The sequence below is a fragment of the Prinia subflava genome, chromosome 9 (assembly GCF_021018805.1).
Source record: "Prinia subflava isolate CZ2003 ecotype Zambia chromosome 9, Cam_Psub_1.2, whole genome shotgun sequence".
Classification (NCBI taxonomy): Eukaryota; Metazoa; Chordata; class Aves; order Passeriformes; family Cisticolidae; genus Prinia; species Prinia subflava.
The window spans coordinates 16,356,428-16,376,034 of record NC_086255.1 but is presented as its reverse complement, the minus strand read 5'-3'; the positions used below and the strand labels follow the sequence as shown (position 1 = coordinate 16,376,034).

Below are 19,607 nucleotides of genomic sequence, written 5' to 3'. Positions count from 1 at the left end.
TCAGGAAAAGACTAAGGTACTTAACAGAGGTAAATTCATTAGAGAGAGGTAAATATATTGTTAAATTCTCTTTCCCTTTAAAGGAACTGGAAAAATTCCAGTATTAGCTAATTTTTTATGGTTGAAGTTTAATGGACATTAGTAACTTTTAAAAGGTTGAGCTTAGGGGAAAATAGTTACATCAGATTTAAGAAAAAATGTTTTTATTGTATCTTTTTGTTTATATAATTTATGTTTTTATTTACTTTTGCTCCTATTAAAAAACAATAATGGCAGAAGGAGCATTCTCTTCTCAGCAGTATCTGCTTCTTTTGTTCTTTTGTAGTTTGTGAGCTCTTCAGTGAGCCAGCACTGTTACTGCCTAGTTCCAGGGTTAGAGCACGTGAATTTTACTGAGCTGCCATACAGTTACACAGTAACTCCAAAAACCTGCCAGGTGTTTGGGTCCTGAAGTAGAAATGCAGGAAAGACAGTGGTGTTTCTTTAAAGCAAAGTCTAGTTACAGTTGCCAAAGTGCAAAGCTTACAATGTTGGAAAGGAAAATGAAAAACTTGGAAGAAGTGGTGATATGCAAATCTTATGTCTGCAAAGGAAAAGGTAATGGCAGAATTCAGGAAGGTACTCTGTTATCTTGTAGAAAATGTTTAATCTTTTCAAATGCAGATATGGTACCTAACTGATATGATTCTTCAGTATTGTCCAAACAGATACTACAGAATACAGTCATTTTAACTGTCCTTTGGTATTTGTCTTGTACTTACTAGTTGTCATAATTGAAAATATTGTTGCACAAATGATCAAAATCTGCAGATATTAATGGTTGAAGAAGCAGCATACATTCATTAGATACTGTTAGGGAGTACAATGTATTACTCTGGACAAGATGAAAAGCGTGTATTGACATAGATGTTCTCCAGTGATCATAGAGGAACTAATGTGATCAGTAGTAACCAAAGCAGGGAATTAGCAGTTAATTCCCATATTCTGTAGTGCTGGAAAATAGTAAGTAAAGTCCTGCTCTGAGAAATGAGTGGCTTTTCACTAAGAGATGTTTCTGATGGGGCTTTTGAAAATGTTAGACAGATAACTCCACTTTCCGCTGGGAAACCTAAGCACAACTTGGGTACCAGAAGTGCAAACTTTCCCATCTCTGTTGGAAAGGAAATGGTTATGTTACTGCAAAATTATTTATTTTGCAAATTCAGGACTTCATTTCTTTTTTGCTACTTCCAACAGAATGGTTTTGTCTTATGGACTGAGACTTTTTTTCTAGTCTGTTACACAGTTGTCGAGGGTGTTTTGAACTACTGATGGAAGCAGGCTGGATGTGAGCTAAAGGGCATGTCCCATCATCTGTCTCCTGAGTCACTCCATTGTTTAGTACAGTGTGCACTTACAAAATTTGCAAAATAAACTTTCCTCAAGAACATTCTTTAGTATCTTAAAAAATACCAGACTGTTTACACAGTCATAGAAATGTTGGTTGAAAACTTCAACAAACATCTGGAGGTTGTCTAGGCCAGCTTCGTGCAAGAGGCAGGTTAGTTGCCAACACTCTACCAGGTCAAGCCATGTGACATTTGAGTTTATAAGAACCATGGAGTCTCCACAGCCTCTCTTAATAACCATTCCAGTACTACAGGCTTTATCTAGTTTTTCTGTATGTCCTGCCAAATGTCAACATGTGACCATTGTTCCTTGTGATACTGTTTGCCACTCCCAAGAAGATGGGCTCCATCACTCCTGTAACTGGTGTTTAAATGGTACAAGCTTTTATTATATTACCTGCCAGCCTATAGCACAATTTGCTTTTGGCAAATTGCAGTTGCCACTTCCTGATTGCACTTTTGTCCCTCACAGAGTTGGAAACTGACTCCAAGTGATGTAATCTGCCACCTTCCCAGTGAGCTAGAGGAGGCTGTTCAGCTGCACTTCCCTTGGTCATCCTTCCCCTCTTTATTAAAGCTGGCCATGACACACTACCCTTTTCTAGTCATCAGGTACCTCTCACAACACCCTGATTATGGTGATCAGCTTTCATCTTAGTGAATCCTACCTGGCCTGTAGATTGAAATACATCCAGTTCTTCTTAGTAAGCTTTAACCTGCTCCTCCTTGGATGTTGATCACCCCTGTCCTTCCCAAATCAAACTGGTACACAGGAAGATCTGGGATCAAGCCTGTGAAGAGCAAGGCCAAAATATAAAGAAGACTTCACACCTTTCTGCATAAGCTATTCCTGAGTTGTTTCCCTCATTCATTAATAGGCATATTTTGTCTAAGCTTCCTTCAGCTACGAGCATACTAACACAATTCCTTCATGTCTCTCATCAGCTTTAGCTATGGCTGGGCCTTGGATTTCCTACTTTTGTCTCTAAGTGCCAGAGTAGTGATTTTATATCCTTTTGTTTCCCATTCTTGTTTCCATTTCTAATATGTTCTACTTTTGCATATTAATTAGGTACCATGTGCAGCAAGCAATTCTTGTGCACTGAGCAGTTCTTCTGACAAAATTCCCTGTACAGTGGACTGTATAGCTCAGCCAGCTCTCCTAAGTCTCTTTCCAGTGATGGTCTCCTTGGGAAGTCTGATGAGCAGCTGCTTAAACAAGCTCCAGTCCCATCTCCTGAATTTCAGAGTCCTAACTGTGCTGTTTAAATGTGTATCCTTCCTCAAGACCCTCAGCTCACCTCAAGGCAATCTGCTTTCTGTGGCTCTACTCATCACCAGCTTTTCCCTGTTTATGGACAGGAGATCAAAAGGTGCATTAATACTTATGTTAAGAAATTGCCAACCAAGGCAGTCTAGGAATTTTCAGAAATGTCCTTCCCTGCAGGAAATTTACCAGAAATGTAATTTTCAATATCAAATAATCTTCCAACTAGAGTGGTTTTTAGATTTTGCTAAAACCCTATGCTGTCAACAGAAGATCCCAAAAAACTTCACTGCAGCAAAATTTCTCACCCTCAGACAAGCAAGCTGAGCTGCCTTCAGACTCCTCCTGCAGAAACTTCAGTCAATGGCATGTAGCAGGGCCTAAATGTTATTTTTAAATAGTTTCCAACACAAAAAGTCTTTCTTGGTTATCACATACTGAAATTCTCTCTCCCTTTTAACAGAAGAGAATCCAGTGTGACTGTGTCTGGTAACTGTGATTAAGAGAGGAGTAGCCCCACTTTGTATGGTTTCTGAAAAGGGTGGTGAATTGGAATTTTCTGGCTTGTTTTCAAGCAAATGCTTTCACTAAAAGTAAGTGCTTTTAAAGCAGGCTTAAGGTAGATAATTAAATACTTCAGTAAACATAGCAAAAGACTTGTTACACCTCTCTGGCATCAGTGAATGGGTTTGATGTTCCACTAGATGGGTTTGATGTTCCACTAGCTGTGCATATCCTGTGCCCTTCTTTGCTCACTGAAATCAGAGTGATTGAGAGAGGAGATCCTTGGAAGAATTCAAAGGATGGGGTCTGACAAAGAATTTGTACCACAATTAACTAATTAAACTTTATCTTGTAGAATACTTTATTTAAAAAATGCAATTTGAAGTTTTATTTAGGTACCTCATTAATCAACATTTAAACAGTAACCTGGAGGGATACATATGTATGTAGATATTCATTAGATACGTACTTTTTTGTTTGTTTGTGACATACAGCACAGTCTTGGCACTTGTATCTGTGTTTTTCATCTGATTACAAAGATCTGAAAGAATGAGTGAACCAGATATCTCTATATTGGAAAGCAACATTGTTATGGTTGCCAGCCAATTAGCATATGTCACACAAGTACTTTTATCAGCTGTAGAAAGTCATCTTACGTGAGTTTAACTTTTATTGTATCTCATTTGAAGTGTCATCGTACAACTAGGAAATTCAGGTTCTCAGTTCACTGGCATGTGTAGCATACACCTCAAAATTCTGCACACTGTACATGTTGGCTAAGCAGTTTTCTTTTGCCTGTTTGCTGCTAGACCATGACCTACAGTAAAGCGAATGAAACCATGTTATTTTGTTATTCTGTACTGAAAGCATTAAAGGGTTTTGGTTTGGAGTTTGGCTTTTTCCCTAAGGTAGTGAATTAACTATATTTGTCATTTAATTGTGTTTAAGGATTCCCTTTTTGCCTAACTTTTTCACCCACTATTTAGATTCCATCCCATTTTTTGAAACTGCAAAGAGATAGTCTTTGAAATATATTCAGTATTTCACATTGAGAGTAACAGAGGATGATTATACCTATCATATAGGAAAATACTGGTTGATGGTCCCACTAGGAGTATCATGTATCAGTTCATTATTCTTGCATGCTAGAATTTATATGTATTTTTTACCCTTATATTCCTGTTGGTAAATCATATTTAGTTTTGGTCAGCAAATCCTCATAGCACCATAGCTCTACATGAAAAAAAGCAAAAGTTGTTTTAGATTACTTCAGTATTGATTTACAGTTTCAAGGGGTTTTTATGATATTGAGCTGGCTGTACAGACCCGTGATCCAGGTCTGTGTGTTTATTGGCACAGAGAAACATCCATATAGGACTGGAATTAGGTTCTTGGTTCCTTATGATGGCTCCTCTGTATATGTTCTACTCAAAGACCTTTCCTACACTGGAAATTAAGCTCTTCATTAATCATTACGTCCTTTCCTGGATCATGCATGCCTTCCAAGAGTGTCATCTACTCTCAAAAACAAAAGATATAAAGACAGCACAAAAATATATTCAGGCATAAGACTTCAGTTCCTTTCCATAGATTGGTTTATATTATAAATACTTTTTTCAAGTTACATTATTGTAGATATTAGCATCTTTAGCAGTGATTAGTGTTTGGGATGTTTTATGGAGTCAATTACCTGACTTAAATAAGTATATTAGTTATTGATCCCATGGCATACATTTCTTCTGAATAGTAATAATTTCAGATTTCTTCTACATGTAAATGAAAGCTATAGCTTAGATAGGCCTTATTTACCTTTAGTTTGGAAAACAAACAAAAATCCTAGGAAGCCCAAATGTAAAATATCTTTACAAGACAAATCAATGCAGTAAGAACAGTGTTATCTCATCACAGGCTTCAAGAACTTCTCTGACATGAGTGGAGCAGAAATTCTGAGAGCAAGAAAAGGAATTAAATTCTCTTAAGAATTTCAGGAAGTTTTCCTAAATTGCAAGGAAATTCTTTCAGAAGGAGACTAATTCTATTGCTTACAGAAAAGAAACCAATTCACTCTCGTATTGATACAAAGCCTTTTCTCCTTTTGAAGATTTTTGTGCTAATTCTCTGAGTCTCCATTGCAAAAAAAAAAAAAAAAAGATAGAGTGGTTTGGGCTGGAACAGACCCTGAGTTAGTTCTGACCCTCCTCCCATGGGCAGGGACACCCTCCACTAGTTCAGGTTGCTCAGAGCCTCATCCAGCCTGGACATTTTCCAAATAAGAGAAGGTTAAGAGTTGAGCTTATCAGTTCCAAAATTAATATTGACCGGTTCCAGTTACATCTATACAATTTTCCCCACTCTGTTTATTCTTTATCATTTTAACTTGGTATCAGGCTAGAAAGACTCCATAGAGATGCTGCTCTTTCTATTAGACAGAAGGCTTACCAAAAAAAAAATAAAGACTCCTTCCTTTATTATAGGAGTTAGCAGATGAAACTCCATTGAAAAAGAGTTATCTCTAAGCTCAGTTTCTATGCAGTCAAGTTAGCAGAGGTCTAGAGTAAGCCAAACCCTTCTGTTACTTACCTCAGTGACTTTCAGCTGAATTTCCAAATGACAGTAATTTACATCTGTGTTAGACTTCACAATTTCATCATCATACTTGCTCCTCAGCCCTTTTCCCCCACACTCTTTTAAACTGAGGTTTCCAGCTCCTGACATTTCTGAGACAGCCGATGACTCTTAACCTGGTGGTTCATCAGTATTGTCACCACCCACCACTTACCCATACACTTTCTCCTGGCAGAAGCAGTGTATTCACAATTTAGATACCAGGAGTATGAGCTACCAGGTGCTGAAAAGCTCAACTGACAGAAGAGTTACTTTACAATTCCTTGAGAAACTTGGGCTGTGAAGTCACTGTCTTTAAGTTTAGGTTTAATGTGTGTGCATTATCAGCATCAGCTGATTTGATATAACACTTCTGAGCATTCTGAGGCAAAGACAAATACTGCCTTTGTTTATTAAAGGAAGTTCAAGATTCCTGGAGTTGTCTTATAATTAGGATTTACCAGCGTGTTTAGAGATGTTCATGCTTCTTTAAGTAATTGATGAAAAAAATTACAGTGTTTCAGCAGAAAGTATATTGCAATCACAGCAGTCCATTTATTTTTTTCAGTCCATTTCCTGATGAATTTGCAGTTCTTATTTCAGTGTAGGTGAATTAATAATAAGAAGAGGGTAGAGTTTTTCTCCATCCAGAACACTGTTGTGCAGTAATAATAGCAGGCATATTTGTTCTCATCAGCTTGGCTTCCATAATTAATGACATTAAAATCTACAGTCTGTAATTAATCATATGGAAGCAACAGTAGTGTAGCACCTTGTTTAGTTTACTTTCAGTTGATTGGTTTTTAAACTCACGTTGTTGGTTTGGGTTTATTGATACTTGCCATGGTCCTGATCTGATTTTTCATTATAAAATTAATATATTAAATGTTGAGTGTACATTCAGTCATTGCTTTTTAAAGCATTGTGTCAAAAAGGAAACACTTTGAACCCATGTACAATTTCTGTGACCTCTTCTCTTACAATAAGTATTTAAACCAGTATTTTCAGCTGCAAGCAACATCACTGGAACAGAAGGGATGTGTGTAAGCCATTTTCAGATCAGCTGAGGTGGTGGTGGGCTCTGCTGGCTGAGGTTCCCCAGCACACACCTGAGAACCCGTTCTCTAAGGTGGTACAGGCTGCGGGCTTTGTGTGTTAGGACACTGGGAGAATTCTACATAGCAAAAATATAATTTAAAACAGTGCTTGTCCAACCTGTGCTGCTGACCTTGGAGTCTCAGCAGAGCAAAATTAACTATGGTTTTGAGGAACAAGAAGGGGATAAGATACATTGTATTTACTTTAAGATAATACTCTTTTATTTCTGATGTATGGAGCAGCTACCAGGTGTCATTAGATCACACTTGGGCAATATCATTTAGACCCAGTCTAACTGGGTTTTTTCTTTCTTTTTTTTTTCCTTCTCTGTCTTAGTTTGTAAGACTTGTATCGTTCAACACTTTGAAGACAGCAATGACTGTCCCAGGTGTGGCAATCAAGTGCATGAGACCAATCCACTAGAAATGTTAAGGTAAGAATCTATTTCACAACATTTGCTGAAATGGAAGAACAGCAACAACAAAAATACCTGAATGTCTTTATCTTGAAATGATATAATTGTTTTGCTTATTTGTATAATGCACGTATTAACTGTTGCAAGCCTATAGGTTGCATTTTCTCAGCTCCCACTACATTCTAAATTTATTTCTTCAGATACAGTAAAGGGAGGAAACATAAGGGGAAGCACAGAAACAGTGCTTATATTGTACAAGTTTAAAAAAAATTTAATATCCCTATTAAACAAATAAACCAGGTACCTTTTATTCTTTACATAAAGTTAAATTCTAGAGGGTTGTTTTTTCAAATTATTTAGGGCATTCCAAACCTCATGGCAACTTTTTCTTTTTAGAGCAACATATGGAAAATGAATCATGTTAAAAGCAATGTTTTTCAGGGCATAAGTCTACCAATCTGAATTGAAATCTGCTGTAAGATTAATGAAAAGACACTCATGAAAAAGGTTTTTATATTAAAAATACCATTTTTTGAGATTTTTAAAATATTATATTAACACACCTTTTAAAACCAATTCTTTTTCATTAAATTCTGGATTCACTTTTGGTGATGCTATGTTGAAACGAAGATGGTAGACATCTGATAAGATAGAAAAATCAAGAAATGTCATCATAAGTGGAAGAACTTCATGTTTTCCTGGAGTGATGAAGGCACTCCCTGCCCTCACTCCCAACACTACCTCCACCCCATCCCCCACTATTATTAATTTGTAATACTGTTGTGAACTTAGGAGTACTTATTCTTACATCAGTGTAAAAATACAAATTTACATCTGGAATTTACTAGGCTTGTTAGAATTTCCTGATGTCACTGGTTTTGTTACAATGTGTCATACATTACTTTGATTTTTGACTGACCCCTCTGGGCACAACCATTCCTATGCTTTAGTTATGTACCAAGATAATAACTGAGAGAGATTGAATTCAGCAACTGTAAAGGGTGTTATTTGCCTAAGTCTTTGCCATCTGAATATTTTTTGGAAGGGTGGGGCTGAGCAGGTTTATTTAGATTATTTTTCTGATTTCCTGTCGGTTTCTGAGGTGCTGTGTGAGTCATAACAGAATATGCTATAGGCTATGAATAAGCTGAGAACAAAAGCATTTCAAAACATTTCTTTTATTCAATAGGATCACTTCACATGAGGTGAAAAATGCATTTTCTGAAACATGTAGATGTTTAGTAAGCAAAAACTGTCCTTTGAGCAGGAAATTATAGATGGGTGAGGAAGGTTGAGAGCACAAGCCAGAAATGTAGGAAGAGCTATTTTCTATGCAATTATTTCCTGAAATTCCTTTTAGAGTCATCTGGTCTCTTTGCCAAGAAACTGCATATAGTCAGTAGTTTCCTAGTTGTATTTTATGAACCAACTTTAAATATTTGCTAAACTAATAATCAGAGCAGCACATGAGCTGTACAATGGCACAATCTTTCGGGGGTGTTGCCTGCATAACTTAAGAAAAGTCTTACACTCTGACCATGGAGATCAGCCCCATCATTGCTAAAGAATGCAGTCATTTCTGAGAAATAGTGTTGAACACCACTTAGTTGTTTTAACTAAGATCTCTCAGATAAGCTTTATAAACTACTTCTAAACTCAGTTCTGAGTAACTTCATAACTATGTGAGCTTTTTGCATGTATCTCTTAGTTGGCAGCACTTAGGGTCTGTTGTAACAAGACTAAGTCTGCAATTCAACATTGAGCTCTAAAATAAAAATGTAGGAAGCATGTTAAATTTTAAGAATTCCTTTTGCTGATTTAGCAGAATTCTGCATCATCAGTACTCAATAGAGTCTGTGTTGATAATGCCATGAAGGCAGAGTTCTTTTCCTCTTGCTAGCATACTCCTCTGCATGCATGTTTTCCTGAGCAATCATCTTAGTTTGATTCACTTTTGCTGATAATTATCAGAGGGTGTTGATCTTGTAACTCATTCAAAATTATAGAAGAGGTGAAAAAAGGAACTAAGCTGGCAGAAATGCTTGGTTCTTGTTTCTATGTGTTCTGGTTTGGAGACTTGGAAGGTGGTTGGAAGCTGTGGAAACGGAAAGAGGTGTCCCTAAAATATCCCTGTTCTTGTTTCAGGATTAACAGGAAGTATCATAGTAAATCACTGACACCACCTTTTGCAGGTAGTTTCATTTTGGCATGGGTTTGATGTGAGTCACAGAAATAGAAATCTTGATGTCAGACTCCTTACATGTGTGGATTATGGGAACACTGAAAGATGCATCTGAAACTGAGAATCTTGTAATAGTTTCATTTTTCCCTAAAGTTTCAGTTTCCCTGCATTTAAAGATCAGATAAGTTGTTTTTTTTCTGTCCTTGTCAGAGTGTTGATTAGTATTTATCCTCTATAAAGAAAAAATATTGTTTTGTTTAGTTTTTGGAAGAAAATTAAGTCATTGACTAGAGAGGGAAGCCACTTCTTGCTTCTAGTATTGTAAATTTGCAAAGTATACTGGAATTTTTTGCTGTTTTAGCATTACCAGTGACTTTTGTTTTGGTCCATTGAAAGTAAATTAGAAAGTGCTAAATGGGAATTTTCAAAAATAAGTGAAAGAAAAACAGCATATATTATACCATCCTAAAGAACAGAGGGATTTTTAATTAAAGTAGTGATGTTCCCTTTGAAGTCCTTCTTTCATTTCTTTTAATGAGTAAATGATGAAGGTTGGAACTTTCTTACAGTGTGAAATGAATTCCATTTCTAATGCACGTTCCCAAGTTCCCAGTGCTCTGCTGTGGGAACCTCACAGAAAGCAATACCATGTCATTACCTTAGACACTGAGGAGATACAGGATACATGTTCTGGAAGGTAGATCTACATGGTCATCTATCAGAAATCAAGCAATCAATTAGATCAATCAAGATCAAATCTATCAGACATCCTACAATTTTCATTTCCTTATTATGAGTGAGAAAATGCTCTCTGTGCTGCTTTGTTTTATGGGAGGTATGTTTCATTTGCTGAATGTTTGTTGTTGGGGTTGTTGTCCCCTTAAGAAGAAGCAATTAAAACTGGATTGTTGTTGCAGCTGAAACATGAATATTCTTATGGTATGACTGTATCTGCTGATAGATACCACAGGATCTAGTCTCAGAACTTGGTGGTTGGGTAATGGGTCTAATTGTAAACTTTGAAGTACAAGTAAAAATTCTGTGAGGAGAACCTTGGATACTCATATATATTTTAAGATAATTGTTATCAATTTATATGGATTGGAGGCATTCCTTGACAATAAAAGTATTCAGTCTTACTCCTGCTTTGCAGCTGTTGGTGAACAAATGACAGAACAGCTAGGGGTTTTTTTTCACAGGCCTATAGTGTATTGTTAATACCATGTACACACCTGTATTTGCAAATATGTAAAGAGATATATTGTTATTGAGATGAAAAAACAAGGCAATCTAAAATATGCCAGATTCTGACTGAATGTCACAGCACTTAGTTTCTCTGTATTACTTAGTATTTTATTTTGTCGTGAGGTTTTGTTTAGGCTGTGGGCAATGGGAGTTTCTGTTGACAAGAGAGAACATAAAGGGAAAAGGAGAGAAAGGAAAAGGAAACAAAATGAAAGCCAGAGGAAGCTGAAGGATAAGAGACCAGGAGAGGAAGTAGAACTAGAAAGCAGATGATAAACTAAATGTATAGAAGAGTTGGTAAAATTCAGAGAAAAGGAAAGGAAAGTATTTTAGCTTCAGCAACAGGGATAGCTGCAGTGTGTACTCTGGAAGGGGCTGTAATAACTAGTTTTGGCACTAATATCAGGGTATCAGAGGACATGGCTGTGCTGTGTACTGTCTTCTGGTTTACAACTCATGGCAGATTTAAATAGTTCAAATTAATTATGCTGGGTACTGAGAGCTGTCAAGTCAGAGCAGCATGGATGCACTGTGTCTTCTTTATCTTGCCAAGACTGGTTTGTCTGTAGTGTGGTAAGCAGGGAATAGTCTGTTCAGTTTTTTGTGACAGGCTTATTACCAAAGCACATCAACACTTAATATGATAATGGAGTTTATGATTTTCATGCTTACTACTCATGAGCTGGACCTTAAAATTGGACACTGCTTTTCCAGTCTGTTCATGCTAGTAATGCTATTGTTTGCACATAATACAAATTTAAAAAATAAAAATTTAGAGTATAATGTTTTTCTCTTTTGTTACATTCTTATCTTTATACATTAAAAAATAAATTCCTTAGTTATTTCTATGATAAATCCATTTAGGAGGTGGTTGAGATAAGCTTTAATGCATGTTATTGCTCAAGCTAAAATCAGTTGGGCTTTGACAGGATTTATTATTTACTAGAAAAATGCAACTCATTTTATTTTTCAAAAGTTTGTGTTATTTAAACACTGAAAATACTTGAAATGCTAGTTTCCATTTAATGTGAAATGTATTTTTTCCCCCTGAAAGGCTGGATAACACCTTAGAGGAAATTATATTTAAGTTGGTGCCTGGACTTCGAGAACGTAAGTTTCTCATTTGGTTTTGGGAACTGTTTGGGTTGGTGGAGGGCTATTTCTAATTATATACCTGGTATTGATTTAAAAATTCACATTACTGTTCTCTGATGTTAACTAGAGGAACTGCAGCGAGAGATCGAATTTTGGAAGAAAAACAAACCTCAAGAAAATGGACAAGGTGATGATTTTTTCCCTCTCATCTGTGTGTTAAATAATGCTGCTTATTAAGACCAGTTTCTTCACTCACACAAGTGCATTTTGTTTTTACTGGATTCAAAGATACTACAGAAACTTGTAGCGAATCAGTGCAAATGTGTGGGCCTTCGCATACTATTGCTTATCTGTCAACCAGCTGGTTAACAAATTCTAGCTGTTTTACCATTATTTTTATTTGCATTACCCTAGGCTCTCACTTACAACACTTTTGCAGTTGTCCAGCTGAATTCTTAATTTTCTTAATAGAGCATGACACAGAATTTTTTTACAGAGTTTTTACTAATTACTTTCTGTTACCAAATTTGACCATCTGTTAAGTAGGAGGTTGTCAAGAATTAGTTATGACAAGTAGTAAAACAGTTTTCCACACATGCTAAATAATTGTTTTATATAGATTCCACAATGCTTTTTTGTTTGTTTTTTACTTTTTGTTGGGTTTTTTGTTTGTTTTTTGCTTTGTTTTGTTCCATTGGTGGTAGTTGACCCGTGAACTTTGAAACTCAGTGTTGAGGTGCTAAGGCAGGAGGACAGCATCAAGCTGGTTTTGTGCCTTTTTAATTTGACATCGGGTTTTTAATACCATAGCCGATTTGATTTGATTTTAAGGAACTTTTGACAGACTCTACTAAGTTAAAAAATAGCTATTTTCAGTAAAGGGTAACTGTCAAGTAAATATCGTATAATATTCTTCTGCATTTATTTCTTTATAATGTCTTCTTTTCAATTTCGTGACATTGCATTTTTTTCACACAAGTTTTGTTGATTTGCATTTGGCATCCATTGTAAAGGACAATGTTATTTTCTCTATTATATAAATAAATTAGGAACTGCAGAACAGTTTAGATGAAATTATATTAGTTTACTGCAGTGTACTATGTAGTGTATACCTGTTCAGTTTTAAAAATACTTAGAAAATATTTTTGTGAGATATAGACTTTTCTTAGCTGTTTAGAACGTGGTCTTCTGCTATATACATAGAAAGAATTAACTGATAATTTGCAAATTTGTAGAATGTGTCTTACTTTTGACCAACTTACTCTTCTGGTTCTTACCTTCCTCTCGTAATTTAAAGATAAACCTAATGGAGATGAGTTAGTAAGTGTGGTGAGAGCTTGGATTGCTTTGTGAATGAGAGGAAGGCTCTAACTCACAAATTATACTTTTGAGCAGCTACAGATGTATCCAACTCCATTAGCAGTTGCCTGGGGCTATGGAACTTTGTCTCTATAAACCATTTGAAAATCATGACAAGTCATTGAGACAAATTATGAGCACTTAAGCTATTTTCTGCCATAAACAAGCATTTAGAATCTTGCCTGGGAAGAAATTATTTGCTGAGAATAATTTCATTTAGGAGAGACTGTTTCAGTTGTCAATACCATGCCCTGCAATCAGATTGTCACTCTAGTTTAAGAGTCTCTCTGTTATAGGTCACAGCACGGTTCCTAACCTAAGCATCTAAGAGCTGTAAGAAAATCCCAGGACTTGAAGTTTTCACATTCCAGAAGGAAAAAGCCCTAAACAATAAAGCATATCTCAGGCATTGCTGACTCCTGTAGGAGAGTGGTTTCCGGAAAGAATTGATGAATGCTGAAATACCATGGTACAAAGAAAAAAAAATTCATTGTTACTCTCCAGCCTGATGTGAACAAATGCTTGTGGCAGGTGGACTGCACCTGCTCACTTCATAGAGTTTGCTTCCTGGACTTTCAGGGAAAAAAAAGAAGAAAAAAATCTGTAGTTTGATACTGTAAATTCTCAGTAGGAAGATGATAAGAACAAAATGTATGAATGATACATATTCAACTAAATGTGTCAATAGCTAATAGGCACTTGGGGATAAATCCTTCATAATTACTGAAAACTTAAAAATTGTAAGAGAGAAAAGTAATGAATATAGCTTAAAACTCATCCTGAATATGTAAACTGAACAAAGGCAACTAATTACTGTGTCAAGAAACTCTGTCATGGCTTGCTGTTTATTAAAGTTTACATTCTGTTTTCTCATCTGAAGTCTTCTAAATTCTTTTTGAAGTCTGGTAAGTGTAGGAAGGCACAAGAACTTAATCTGAAAGTTTTTTAAAAAACATGAAAGCAGCTTATTCAAGTTAATTGTGATAATGTTTTATTCAAACAGAGAGCAGCCTTTGTTTTAAATCAAAATAAGTAAGTTGGGGATACAGAAAAAACCCCAAATGTATACAATAAGATTATTGTATGCTGTACTCTAATTCCGTAAAACTTACTCCATTTTATGGTTATTATTTATGTACATTGCAGCCTTATCTAGATGGAATTGCTACTCTTAGCATTTGAGTGCTCAACTTTGCTAAATCTTTCTAAATTGTACAATATGGTACCTTTTCCAAAGAGTTAGAATTTTAAACCAGGAACCAATAGAAGATGTTAACAGCAGAGTGAAAGGCAATAACATGTTTTATATGATTATGTAGTTTTTATAAGCTATGCTAAAAAATACACAGACCTTTCCTCTTACACTTTTTCTTTTTGAAGGGGAATAAGTAAATATATGGCTATTTAGTTGTAAAATCCTTCTGGAGAGAAACATCTGGAGTTCTTACAGTGACTTACTAAGATCTGGTCAAAAGTGGATGAAATCTAAGGTTTCATTTACCTTGTGATTACATCACAGGAACTTTTCTTCCCTGGATTATTGTGACAGTTAATATGAATTGATTAGCCGTGTAAATTTGATAGATAAGTGTTTGGATTAGTTATTCCACTGTTTATTTAAAAACCTTATTTTTGTCACTGAACTGCCACACTATACACAAGATTTACATGTCTGAGTGATGCATGCACAGCTGCAGGGTTTGAATTACTGGACATACCAGAAGTAGGCAGCCATACCCAATATACCATTAACTAATTATTTTCTGTTCTATAGAAATCTGTTGCTTGCATACTGCATTAAAATTTCAGTAGTTAAAATTTGTTTCCTGAGATTTTTTAATTGATCCATTTAAGAATGCACTGAATTAAAATGGTGTAAAATTAATGTGAAGAAAAACTATGGCTCATAAAAATGACGTTTCCTTAAATATATGATTTTTAATTACTTTATACTTAAATAATACAATCTTCATATTTTACAGATGAAAGTCCAAAAGCTGATAAGCCCAAAGTAGATGAGGAGTGTGATGAAAATGAAGAAGATAAAGACTATCACAGGAGTGACCCACAGATTGCAATCTGCCTCGACTGTTTACGCAACAATGGGCAGTCCGGAGATAACGTCGTCAAAGTGAGTAGCAAACAAACTGTGCTGTAGTTATTGGTGACAGAACAGCATCTCATAGGAACCAAATCATTTTATAACCATTAAAAGTAAACCTTCATGGAGTGACCTGTTCCCCTTCCACACTTATTTAGGCCCTCCCTTTGAGGCATTTCAGCACATCTTTGGAATTTTGGGAAAAACACAGTTCTATACAGGAAGCTATATGTGACAGTGGAATTTTTGTGTGTGTGTGGATTATAGTTTTGTAGTATACAACCTCTATGGTATATAACTGTATTACAGAACAGATTACAGCACACCACAGAGGTATTTATAAAGCTAGCTGTAAGTGAGCTGCTCATACCTTCAGGATTTCTGTCTTAACAAGCCGGAATGAACCTGCTTATCAAATATATGGTGCCCTGAATGACTGGGATCCAGATCTTGTGAGCTGTAAACCTGATTCTGACTCTGATGTGTTGTATGTGCTCTCAGGGAGATCAGTCTGCAACATGTGTAGAGTAATACCTGCCAATTGCTGTTTTAAGAATTAAGGATGTTTGGGTTCCGTTCCTGAAGGGGATTACCTAACATACTGAGCCTGGAAGAAAGTCTTTAGAAGTCACCTTAGATTTTAACAATGTTTAAATTACAAATAGAAGAATAAAAAGAAAAATACATTTAAGAACTTTTCTACTAAAACTACTTATATTTTCTGTGTGTTGTTACATGTATAATTTTGGAGGTTCTTAACACTTCTAAGAAATGCAATGTTTGTTTGAGCCCCAGTGTTACTAACACACACATAGATTATTTAAGTTCTTCTGGGGGTTTTGATGGTAGCTGGGTTTTGGTTTTTTTGCTTTCCTTGCTTCTGTATCTTTTAGAAATATCTTTAGAACCAGAGATGGGTCAAATGAACTTGTTTATCATCTTCTAAATTTTGAAAACAAATGAACAAAAATGAACCTATGGTGTCATTATGAATTAGAAGAGAATGCACTAGAATTGGTTACTGGTTGAAAAAATTATCAGTTACAGCTGTTCTTGCCCTAAAGATTGTTCTCATTGGCCAGAATTTCTAACATGTTTTTTTCTGATTTGTTGCTGTTGCTTTAGGGTTTAATGAAGAAATTTATCCGCTGTTCTACTCGAGTGACCGTGGGAACTATCAAAAAGTTTCTCAGCTTAAAATTAAAACTTCCAAGTTCCTATGAGGTACATTTGAAAGAAAGATGTTTGTATTTTCATTTCCCTGCAACATAATACATTTCTATGAAATTTAATCATGTTTGAACCTGCTTTCCCTCTTTCCAGGGATGCAGGGATTTAGACTGAAGCACAGACTATTGCTTCAGCCTGTTCTCTCACAGGAGCCAAAGGCTCCAGGAAGGGCAGGCTGCCTTTAGCACCAGCAGCAGCCTCCCAGCTCTGGTCAGAGGCAGGGCTGAGTTAGGTTTGGTGCACAGGGGTTTGTCATGGTGTCATAGCATGCTGACCAGCCTCTTTGGTGTCATTTGGTTTGTAATCTGTCTGGTACCTTAATGGCTTGTGTTACGAAGAATCTGCTTACTTCAAAATTTGGACTGTTTTTGTCTAAAACCCAGAAAACATTATAGCTCTAGTAATGAAAATATTGTCAAATATTTGCAGTGGCAGGCTGCAGTAAGATGCTATAATACAATTTAAATTAGACATTTTTCACTCTGAAATCATTATTTTTCTCTGTCTTTTGCTTTCAGTTGAGGAATGTCTGTATACTTTGAACTGCATTTTTCTTGTGATTTATAATTATTTTTAAACTAATTTTTAAAAGTTTATTTACAATCTATTTTTTAAATTGAAATTACTGTACTTTTGGTTTATATCTTTGGATTTGAAAGAGCACTGGCGTAGCAAGGTAGCCTTCAAAATACAGCACAAGGCTTTCTCTTCAAACAGATACTATGTAGTGTAGCTAAATATAGGGAATGTTTGTCTACCGGTGATTTCATACCTCACTAGCAGACTTCCTTCTGTCCACACTTCAAATAAAAACACAAAAGTGAAAAAACACCATTTGAATACCAGAGTGCACAATAGCATATTGTCAGCAGGCTGTATTCATCCAGGTTTGATACACATGTCTGATAGAATTGTTGTATAATGATAGGAGTGGAGGGATTAACTCTGGAGATTCACTTAGCAGTTCATTTAGACATTAAAATTCTGCATCCCTTTGTCTTACTGTTTGTTCTGTTATATTTTAAGCTGGATGTACTATGCAATGGAGAAATCATGGGGAAGGATCATACTATGGAATTCATCTATATGACAAGATGGAGACTAAGAGGCGAAAACGTAAATGCTGTTCCATTATTGATAAATGATGTTTTGGTATATTTATTTTAGAGACTGTACATGCTTTCACATCTTAGGCCTGAATATAACCCATGACCCTTCAAAAAAACCCTATTTAAAAATGTCTTCTACATGTTTTCTGCATTTCTTATGTAAAACCCTGTGGGTGAAACCTTGCAGCACATATATTGCGTAGATTCTGAAGTGTCAAAATAGTGGATGTGTATGTGGAAATTCTACTCAGAGTTTTAAGTCAAGTAACTGGAAACTCAAGCCCTTGTTCTTTTTCAGCAATTTTGCATTTGGTGACCTTTTGAGGTACAATAGTTGGGGAATCTGCATCCAGCAGTTCTTCAGTAAGAACCTGTTTTAGTCAGTCAATAAACTGAAAGTGACACTGAAAAGTTACTGGTGAAATCTAATTGTTTAATTACTGTTTCTGTTAATACAACATCTATTCTTTTTGGATATGCTGTATGACAATAACATTCAGATAACAGCCAGATAGGTTTTCCTTGCTGCATGTATATATTTTAGAATTTCAGTATTTAACTTTTTAGAAGACTTTTTTTTTAGAACTGATATTCAGTTTGGTTTAGTATTGCCTTGTATAGTTGGGGGTTTTTTGTTAGAAGTCAATATCCTCTTTCCTTCTCTTTCTTTTATGCATTTGTTTGTGTGTGCCTGTTGATTGGTCTTCACTCTTTATTGCTTTGTAGTATATGCAAGTTTGTCTATCGTTACTATTGGAGGCTAAATTGGAGTGCAGCTAAGGTTAAGCATTTAACATACCTTAATGTGCTGATCTGAAGAAAATTCCAAACTTCCTCTATTCTTTTTTGTTTTAAGCTTTCTAGTGCTCAGAATAAAAAGCACTGGGGCACGGACAGAGAAGACAGAGGCTCAAACGTGCTGTAGAGTTAACAATTCACAAGTTTCCTAAAGTTTTACCTTAGTCTGAAGCTGGAGGGGAAAGGATAGAATTTGATAGGAATTAGGGAAGTCAATGTATATAGGCAAGTATTCAATAAATTTGAAAGTAATAGTGCATTGAAATTTGGTGATTGCTGAAACCCCAATATTGCGTGCTTAAGGGAGCTTTAAGTAGAATTTTTTCCAATACTGCCTTGAAAGCACTGGATGTTTGTTTGGTTTGCCATCTTGTATTTTTGTTAGCACTGGCTGTTAGGAATATTGGCATTGGCTGTTAGGAACACTATTAGGAATTGTTGAGGCAGTTTTAGTGATAATGGAATTTCTTCATGGAATTTCATCCTGCAGCCCTTGCCTAAAAATGGACTTTTGGCAGCTGCATGCAATTGGAGGCAACAGTAACTATGATCTTGATAAAAAGATATTTGCACTAAAAATTTTCAAAAATCTCACAACTATTGTTTTTAGCATTTAGTGAATGCAAGAGTTGGCAACTCCTGGTTAAGTTTGTAAGTGTATTTATATACACACAGCATAGCCAGGTATGTGTTCATCTTCTCTTTCATGTAGTTTTAAACCACTCCCTTGAAGTCAAAGATTAAAACCTCTAAAAATGTCATTGTGCTGGTAATAAATCCAGTAATTTCTAGGCTTTTATAATTTTATTGTCTTCAATGAAGTTGTAATGGTAATTATTTAACAATCTCTTCTTCTGAATGAGGATCAAGTGAATCCATTATCTTCATCTCTGGTACTATTGACCATGAGCTTTTATTGGCACAGCTGTGGACCTTCCGTGAGGTAGACAAGAAAAGGGAAAAATGTCCATTTATTCATTAAATAAGTCTCTCTGGTTTTTAAATAAGTAAATTGATTGTAACCTTTACATTTAAGAATTTTAAAAAAAAAATCAATAAATGGGTGAATGTGTATGTCCAGCTGTGGATGCCTCTTATCTGATCAGAAAATCATCTCCTTCGCAGTTTCGGTGTCAGAACTGCTCATCTTCGCAAGTCTGCTCTCAGGATGGCACTTTCTATCAGGTAAGAGGCACTCACGACTGTGCATAC

The 19,607-nt window shown here is 35.7% G+C and overlaps 1 protein-coding gene across 5 annotated transcripts in view; it reads left to right on the top strand.

The window, feature by feature from the left end:
- PCGF5 (polycomb group ring finger 5) overlaps positions 1-19,607 on the top strand; it is a 94,688-nt gene that overhangs the window by 63,465 nt on the left and 11,616 nt on the right. For 4 of the 5 annotated variants that reach the window (XM_063405652.1, XM_063405650.1, XM_063405653.1 and 1 more), the window contains 7 exons: positions 7,198-7,294; positions 11,758-11,813; positions 11,926-11,985; positions 15,140-15,288; positions 16,384-16,482; positions 17,515-17,604; positions 19,521-19,580. In XM_063405652.1, the coding sequence (XP_063261722.1) occupies positions 7,198-7,294; positions 11,758-11,813; positions 11,926-11,985; positions 15,140-15,288; positions 16,384-16,482; positions 17,515-17,604; positions 19,521-19,580 (611 nt within the window). The remainder of the gene's footprint in view (positions 1-7,197; positions 7,295-11,757; positions 11,814-11,925; positions 11,986-15,139; positions 15,289-16,383; positions 16,483-17,514; positions 17,605-19,520; positions 19,581-19,607) is intronic. The other variant, XM_063405654.1, reaches the window with a different exon arrangement.